General features: G+C 57.1%; 1 protein-coding gene across 1 annotated transcript; it reads left to right on the top strand.

Annotated features, from left to right (window-relative positions):
• Positions 1–5790: 5790 nt before the first annotated feature.
• On the top strand, positions 5791–8456 carry ZNF768 (zinc finger protein 768). Its single transcript, XM_045786002.2, has 2 exons — positions 5791–6066; positions 6359–8456. Exons 1-2 carry the CDS (start codon positions 5979–5981, stop codon positions 7933–7935), a joined length of 1665 nt encoding a protein of 554 aa, XP_045641958.1. The 5' UTR covers positions 5791–5978; the 3' UTR covers positions 7936–8456.

The raw sequence follows: 8456 nt of genomic DNA on the forward strand, positions 1-8456 counted from the left end.
TAGACATGCTAAGAGGATTGAGGTAGAAGGAAGTTTGCTGTATCCACTGTCTTTAGTGCAGGAGTTAAAAACGGACAGCCATGTACTCAATCTGGCTTCTAGCAACCTTTTACAAATTATTTTTGGTCCAACCAGCCTTTAAAAATGTTACAAATCGTGGTTAAGACTTTAAAGGATGTTTCACACAAAAATTCAGGTTTCTGGCCTCTTCTGAAATATCCAAGGATTTGGCAACTCGACCTGAGCTCCCACAAAAGCACGGTTGGCAGGAGGCACGGGGCAGCTGTTCAGCCTGCCCAGCAGCCCTTCCTTGCTTGCCACCAGCATCAGCTGGCCCTCGTCCTCGCTTGTCTGTGTCCCTGGTACAGCAGGCCCTCTCCGTCGGGCATTGTCCCCTTGTTTACGGGACCCGTTGGGCTCCCGGAGTCACCTGAGTTTGCAAACTGGCGGATAGCGTTCATGTTGTCTTGACCCAGGGATTCAGGCCGACAGCACCTGTGTGAAAGGGCAGCAGGAGAGGAGGAAAAGCAGGCTTATTTTCAGATGTTTGCTTGTATCACGTTCTCTGGTTTACAGAGTACTGTCTTGTCCTTCAACTCATTTTGCCCTCATAACTGCCTGAGGAGGGAACCACGTAGCTTGGAAAGGACAGCCCAGTCCCCAGGAGGCTGTCAGGACTCTATATTTTGCCCCAAACGGAGAGGTATTCTCTGCCACACCACTGTAGGCCTGTCGGCTGACCGGCAATTCATGATTTTAAAGAGGAAGGTTCTGAGTGTGCCCTCCAGCCCTCCTTGGGCCTCCCTGGGAGAGCCCTACTGTTCAGGCCTTAGCCACCCTCACCAGCCAGGAGGGCCTCGCCACATTTTTGAACTGGAAGAGATCTTAGCTCTTCTATCCTTTTGCATTTGGGGACTCTGACTCTGGTGACCTGTCCAAGGTCACATTCAGAGTGAGACTCCGGGGTTCTTGGTTTACTGCTGTCTTTACCACATCACTCCTGAGTTCCTTGCCAGTGTCTCAGCCAAGGTTCCAGAGGCCTCTGCTCCCTCCCTACGACGGCTCCCAAGCAATGACCTGGATTAGGGACAGAGCAACCCGGTGTCAGTGAAACCCAGTTACAAGATGACAGAACAGCCACATAGCAAAGCAAGGCAAGGGAGAAACCAGCCTGAGATGAGTTCCAGGGCAAACAGAAGCAAAGCTTGCCGCTTCTCAAGTGTCTCTCATCATGAACAAAGAGGGACGAGGCCAGGAACATTTGGGGTCAGTAGCCAAGGGAACCGCTCATCTGTGTTCCCAAGCCGTGTCCCTTGTGACTCCATTACCCATCATCCACCCAGTTCCGCTGTGGTCAGAGTCCAGCCTTGGCCCGGTGATGAAGCAGCCAGCCACGGGCAGACCCGTCCCTGCCTCCTTCACCTTCACCTCCAGGAGTGACAGCGGGGGCTGACGCCTTCTGCTGATCTGTGCGCACCTGCCTTCTTCACCCAACTCTGCCCCATGTCCTGTCTGGTCTATCTTAGGAAGAAACCAGATTTGTCAACCTAGAGAAACTTCTAAAGGAAGAGGTAGAAAATTTGGGGGGAAAGACACTGTTCAGGTGAAAAAAGCAACTGAATTGGCATCTATTTAATCTTCACATCTGACCCCACCAGGACCTGACTTACCCCAACTTTACTGGAAAGGTTGGCTTAGGTGCCATCTTGTCACAAGGGGGACGCACAGTGAAAAGAGGCCCCTTGGCAGCAGGTGCTACCTTTGTACAAGCTTTTAATTCCCTAAAGAGAAGCCAGTGTACAGCCTTCCCCTTGCCTCACCCTCCGCACTGCCCGGGGAAAGCCCAGCCGGCAACACCAGTTCTCAGCTCAGATTCAAAGCCAGATCTGGATCCTGCCCTCCACTTGCCAATTAGAGGTACCATAATTACTACTTTCTCCAAGTGCTTTGAAGTTTGCAAAGCTTGCTTCGGGCCCCCAAACCAGACCCAGCTCCTCTCCTTCCTGCCCTTGTGACCCAACTTTCTGCCATTTAGTTGATTTTTGAGTGTCACGAAATGCTTAAGCCTCAGCCTCAGCTCCTCATTTCTTGGCATGGATATCGCCACCAGAGGTGGGGCTCCCTTTTCTCTCTCTCTGCTACCAGAGGTCTTTGAGGCTCAGACCCCAAAGCACTTTAAGGCAGGAAGAGGGTTTCCCTAGGGCTTTCTTGGTGCATCAGGAGAAATGCTTGTCTGAACCAGACGAAATGAGCCCCAACTACGTGGCCAGAGTGAAAGGTCAATGTCATGACCACATGACCCATTCCTAACTTGTCCAAGCCATACAAAATAAGGACAAGTGTTGACTTGAGCTTTTAAATGCCCCTGAACATTTTTTTAAAAAGGATTTTATTTATTTGAGAGAGAGCACAAGCGGGGGCGGGGAGGGCGGCAGGGGAGTAGGGAGAAACAGGTCACCACTGAGTAGGAAACCCGATGCGGGTTGTGATGCGGGTTGCAGGATGCAGGGCTCCATCCCAGGACCCTGAGATTATGACCTGAGCTGAAGGCAGATGCTTAACTGACTGAGCCACCCAGGTGCCCCAAGATCCCTAAATATTTTTGAATGTTTGTGTGTCTCTAGGAATGAGATGTGCAAAGATGTTTATGACTCAAAGAAGCAAAAACCTGCTCTAGGCCAGTATTTTTCTTTTTTTTTTCTTTTTTAAAGAATTTGTTTATTAGAGCGAGAGCACACAAGCAAGGGGGGAAGGGGCAGAGGGAGAAGCAGACTCCCCACTGAGCAGGGAGCCCAATGTGGGGCTTGATCCCGGAACCCCAGGATCATGACCTGAGCTGAAGGCAGATGCTTAACCAACTGAGCCACCCAGTTTTCAAAGTAAGCCCTTTCTGCCACAGAATCCCATTCAGTAACTAAAATGTCGCCAGCTCCCTGGACTCCATTTCTGGACTACTGAATCAGAATCTCCAGGGATGGAATCTTACACCTGGTAATGATGCTCTGAGCAAAATGTTACTTTCTAGCTGCTTTTAGTTTTGCAAATGCTTGAGGTCAGAGAATGGCCTAGCCATATACAAAAACTCCCGTTTTCTTTGTTCTTCCCAATGGGGACTGTGCCATGGATGAGCTCTTCCTGGGTGCCTCAAATCTTCTTGAATATACAGGAGCGTCTCTCGTAGCTTCTGACAGAAGGTCTCTTAGAGGGTTTGTCCGTTGCATGCAGGGAAAGAGCAGTTCACACAGGAGTCCCCCTCACATGGAGGACCTTTGCTCAAGTGTTAGCCAAGTTGGCTGGACCACCAGCGTTGGCTGGACACTGAATACCTCTGTCCCAGGGCTGCCGCACACCAGGAATGATCCTATGGACAAAGTGGCCACCCAACTCAGGACGCAAACACAACTTTTCCTCGCTAGGACACAGTGGTAGAATGTCAGTGGACTCTTGCCTTGGATTAGTTGGCGCCGGGCCATACTGGAACCCACATCGGAGGATTCCCTGTGCTCAGAGCCTCTCACTGCTATGGGTGAGTGGTAGTCGGGCCCATTGCATGGATAGGACTGGTGGTGGAGGAGCCTGCCTGGAAGTCAGCTCCTCTTTTACTCTAGGCGCTTGGAGGACTGAATTTCCACATGGCAATGGAGGTGCCAAAGCAGCTTGCAGCTCTGGCTGGACTTCTGTTGCATGTGGGGCTTGCAGAGAGCGCTGCAGGCAACGGGACCGGGTCAGAGCTGTGGCTGGAGGCCTCTCCACACACTGCAAGGAACAGATACTCTCCTGTGTAAATTTTCTGATGGGTAAGCAGGTTGGAGGTCAGAGAAAAGTGTGTCATGAAGGAGATGTTTGTTTCTCATTTGTGTGAGTGCCAGCTCCTTCCATAGTCAGGGCATTTGGAGGGTGTCCTGCCCGTGTGGGCCATCTAGTGCTGGACTGTGTGAGCCATTCTTCACACAAGGTTTTAGGACAGACCGACAGTTGGGGGGGGGGGGGCGGAGAGCCATGGAGCTGGAAGCTGTTCCTCTGCAGAGGAGACAAGTACTCCTGCTTTATTTGTAGGGAGATAGTTGTGACTCTATCTGTCAGCCTCTGTTTTCTCTAGGCTTTTACTACTCGCAATTCTCCAGATTCTTGTCCTCATCTCTTTTCAGGAGAGTGGAAGATGTCGTCTTTCCTCCTAAACCAGTTTCTTCCCTTCATTTGTCTGAGAAGGCAACGAGAAAACACAATCTTGGCTCCTTCGTCACTCACACAGGGAGAATTTGGCTCATCCATTGTCAAGAACGCTACCAAAAATACTTTCAGCAGCAAGGGTAAAAAGAGGGACAAGAATTGTCTTTCCAGAATCACTTTTCCCTTAATTCAAAGTTGCACCAAGGGCAGTGTTTCCCAGGTTCCCTTCTACAAGCTTCTGTTCCCGTCAGACAGGACTGGGGAGTTCTTAGCTCCCTTGAAGGCCAGATGGTTCTCTACTTCTGAACTCCACCACCCTCACCTGCAAGTAACTCCCATAGGATCCCTGCCTCTCTGTGAGAAAATCCGGGAACCAGGGACTAAGGCTCCCACTTTGGGGAAGGTGGAAGGGATAGGCAGGTAATAGAAAAGAGAGGATCCGCCTACGGGCCCCTTCAGCACCAGAAACCTGTGGGAGAAAGGAAAGTGCTGGGAAAGGAAGTATGCGGGCGACCTGGGGAGGAAGGCGGTCTCCAGATCCCTTGGCTTTCTTCAGAGAGATAAGACATAATGAAAGGTAACCGGGGACGGGAAAAGTTCTGAAAGCACCAGCCCGACCACTGGAAGGGAGACGCCGGGCAGCTCCCGCTCAGCCCTCCCGCAGGCTCTTCTGACCGCTGGAGTAGGTGGAAGCCGCTTGCCTCCTCCAGCCAATCAGAAAGGGGCCTCGCGTTCCCTGGCGACCCTTAACGCCTAGCCGTTGGTGTAGTGGGAGGAGGCGGGACGATGAGAGCTCGAGCTCCCGCGGCCAATCGCTGTATTCCCTGGGAGGTAGGGGCGGTGCCTCTGGAAACCGGAGGCGGGGCTGTTTCCTTGGCAACGATCATAGCCCTCCCGGAGGGGGCAGGGTGGAGATTAGGAGGAGCCGAGATGGGAGGGGGCAAGAGGAGTTGGGTGGGCGCGCCGGGGCGGAGGAGTAGAGTTCGGGTTGGGAGGTGGGAGTCTCAGACTCAGAAGCTCAGGCCTGGGGGGATCCGTCCAGGTTCCCGAGGCGCGGCCGGAGCTGACCCCAAGGCCCGGGAGGGGAGGGGAGCTAGACACCGCCCCCGCTGGCGCCGGGAAGCGTCGCTCCTTCTCGCTGACCTTGGTCTCGCTCGTCGCCTCGCCCTTGGCCACAGGCACAGACGGACGCACGGCCCGGGTGACGGATAGACAGGGTCCTGAACGGACGGAGACCTAGGACATAGCACACAAACTACCCAAGCCTTTCCCGCCGGCTCCAGGGCTCCCCGTCATCCCCCACCTCAAAGCCGGGGCCATCCAGCCCAGGGTTAATGCCAACGAGTTTCCACCTCCAGCCGCTCCTAGAGAGGCCGTGGCGCTAGCCAGCGGGGGAAACTGGCCGCGGACGGACACTTCCTGTGCGGGGGGAGGGGGTCGGACAGCCGCAGCCCAGCCCGGGCTGGGGGGCCAGACGGCGGGGTCGCGGGCGGGCAGCGGCATCCGGGGGCGGCAGGGCGAGTCGTGAAGACCCTCACCTCCGAGGCCACGACGCAAGGGGACCTTGGAGGGCCCCAGGGCAAGGCGAGACCTTGCGGGTGGGGGCGGGGCCGCGGGTAGGGGAGGGGCCCGGCCGGCCACAGAGGCCCAGGGTCAAGACGTCCGGCCTCAGGGGCCCGGGCTGGGCAGCCGGGTACCCTGGGCGGTGCTGAGCAGGCGGGCGGCGAGGGCCCGGGTCTCAGGGCACTCGGGCCTGGTCGCAGGATCGTCCGCCATCGCCGCCGCCGCCGTACTGGGAGCCGGCGGGGATGGAACGGGAGGCGTCGCCGTGGGGCCTCGAGCCCGGGGATGTGCAAAGTCCTGACGAACTGGGGAGCCCCGAAGGGTCCCTCAAAGGTGAGGGAGGGAGCGCCTTTCCAAGGAGCGTGCCTGGGAGCGGGAGAGGGGGCTGTGGGCCGTGGGAGGGGAAGAGAGCGGGGGGGCTTGGACACCTGGGACTTGGAGGAGGCGGGGGCGGGGACTGGACGTCCTGGGTCAGCGGAGGGGGAGGTGGGAATTTCAGCACCTGCTCCAGGGCCAGCGACCCTGCTGGAGGAGGAGGGAGAGGTTTGTGGCAACTAGTGGTGGAACCAAATGACCTTCCAGGCCCCACACAATCTGGGTTTTCTGTAATTCTCTGATCCTGCAGGCAACATGAGTGAGAATGAGGAAGAAGAAATGTCTCAACAAGAAGGCACTGGGGACTATGAGGTCGAAGAGATACCCTTTGGGCTTGAACCCCAGAGCCCTGGGTTTGAGCCACAAAGCCCCGAGTTTGAACCCCAGAGCCCCAGGTTTGAGCCTGAGAGCCCAGGTTTTGAGTCCCGAAGCCCTGGGTTTGTGCCCCCAAGCCCTGAATTTGCACCCAGAAGCCCTGAATCAGATTCTCAGAGCCCTGAGTTTGAATCCCACAGTCCTAGGTATGAGCCCCAAAGCCCTGGGTATGACCCTAAGAGCCCTGGATATGAACCCCGGAGCCCTGGTTACGAGCCTAAGAGCCCTGGGTATGAACCCCAGAGCCCTGGGTATGAATCCCAGAGCCCAGGTTATGAGCCCCAGAATCCTGAGTTCAAAACCCAAAGCCCTGAATTTGAAGCTCAGAGTTCCAAATTTCAGGAAGGTGCAGAAATGCTTCTGAATCCCGAGGAAAAGAATCCCGTGAGCATCCCCTTGGGAGTCCACCCCTTGGACTCCTTCACCCAGGGGTTTGGGGAGCAGCCCACAGGGGCCCTACCCCTAGGGCCACCTTTTGAGATGCCCACAGGGGCCCTGCTGGCCACACCCCAGTTTGAGATGCTCCAGAATCCCCTGGGCCTGACGGGGGCCCTTCGGGGGCCAGGCCGGCGGGGTGGCAGGGCCCGGGGTGGGCAGGGCCCCCGGCCTAATATCTGCGGCATCTGCGGGAAGAGCTTTGGGCGGGGCTCCACCCTGATCCAGCACCAGCGCATCCACACGGGTGAGAAGCCCTATAAATGTGAGGTCTGTAGCAAGGCCTTCTCCCAGAGCTCTGACCTCATCAAACACCAGCGCACCCACACGGGCGAGCGGCCCTACAAGTGTCCCCGTTGTGGCAAGGCCTTCGCCGACAGCTCTTACCTGCTTCGCCACCAGCGCACCCACTCTGGTCAGAAGCCCTACAAGTGCCCACACTGCGGCAAGGCCTTCGGTGACAGCTCCTACCTCCTGCGGCACCAGCGCACCCACAGCCACGAGCGGCCCTACAGCTGCCCCGAGTGCGGCAAGTGCTACAGCCAGAACTCTTCCCTGCGTAGTCACCAGAGGGTGCACACCGGCCAAAGGCCCTTCAGCTGCGGCATCTGCGGCAAGAGCTTCTCGCAGCGCTCCGCACTCATCCCCCATGCCCGCAGCCACGCCCGCGAGAAGCCCTTCAAGTGCCCTGAGTGCGGCAAGCGCTTTGGCCAGAGCTCGGTGCTGGCCATCCACGCGCGCACCCACCTGCCGGGCCGCACCTACAGCTGCCCCGACTGCGGCAAGACCTTCAACCGCTCCTCCACGCTGATCCAGCACCAGCGCTCACACACGGGCGAGCGGCCCTACAGGTGCGCCGTGTGCGGCAAGGGCTTCTGCCGCTCGTCCACGCTGCTGCAGCATCACCGGGTCCACAGCGGGGAGCGGCCCTACAAGTGCGATGACTGTGGCAAGGCCTTCTCCCAGAGCTCTGACCTCATCCGCCACCAGCGGACCCACGCAGCCGGCCGCCGCTGACCTGGGGCCCCGCCGGGGGTGGGGAGGTGGTGGGCCGAAGAGAGGGGGCCAGGATGCTAGAGAAACCTTTAGAGGGAATAGTGGAAGAGCTGGGGGAGGACGGTGGAGTCGAGGGCCAGGGTGGAGGAAGTTACGTGCCCTGGAGACTTATGGGAAATGGGCTATGAAGAGGGGTTGGAGCGAGGCCAAGCAGGCAGTGGGAGGTTCTGGGAGAGATCCAGAAAAGAGGTCAGCAGAGAGCTGGCCTGGGCAACAGCATGCCCCTCGGTGGGTGCCTGGCTTGGCAAAGCACTAGGCGGGGGTGGGGGGGGAGGGGGGAGGGCGACTTAATTAGAGTGGGGTAGCTTAGATTGGTAGCTACTGAGACCCTCGTTGAGTCAGGAAGGGGTGAGGGTAGGTGGCGTGGGGAGTGGGGCCCTGGGGTGGGGCTTGGGCCTCAGTGCAAACCCCGGCCTCCCTTGTCTTCCTCAGGCTTTGGAGCCCCTGAATTTGAGTTCAATAAAAATCTTTATGTGGTAAAA

Source organism: Ursus americanus, chromosome 2 (assembly GCF_024610735.1).
Source record: "Ursus americanus isolate L20-20 chromosome 2, mUrsAme1.1.p, whole genome shotgun sequence".
In the NCBI taxonomy this organism is placed as follows: domain Eukaryota; kingdom Metazoa; phylum Chordata; class Mammalia; order Carnivora; family Ursidae; genus Ursus; species Ursus americanus.

Bases quoted from the DNA above. Each gene is read 5' to 3' on its own strand.
- ZNF768 (XM_045786002.2), top strand. From the start codon at position 5,979: ATGGAACGGGAGGCGTCGCCGTGGGGCCTCGAGCCCGGGGATGTGCAA. The intron at 6,067-6,358 runs GTGAGGGAGGGA...CTGATCCTGCAG, and splicing joins CCCCGAAGGGTCCCTCAAAG to GCAACATGAGTGAGAATGAG.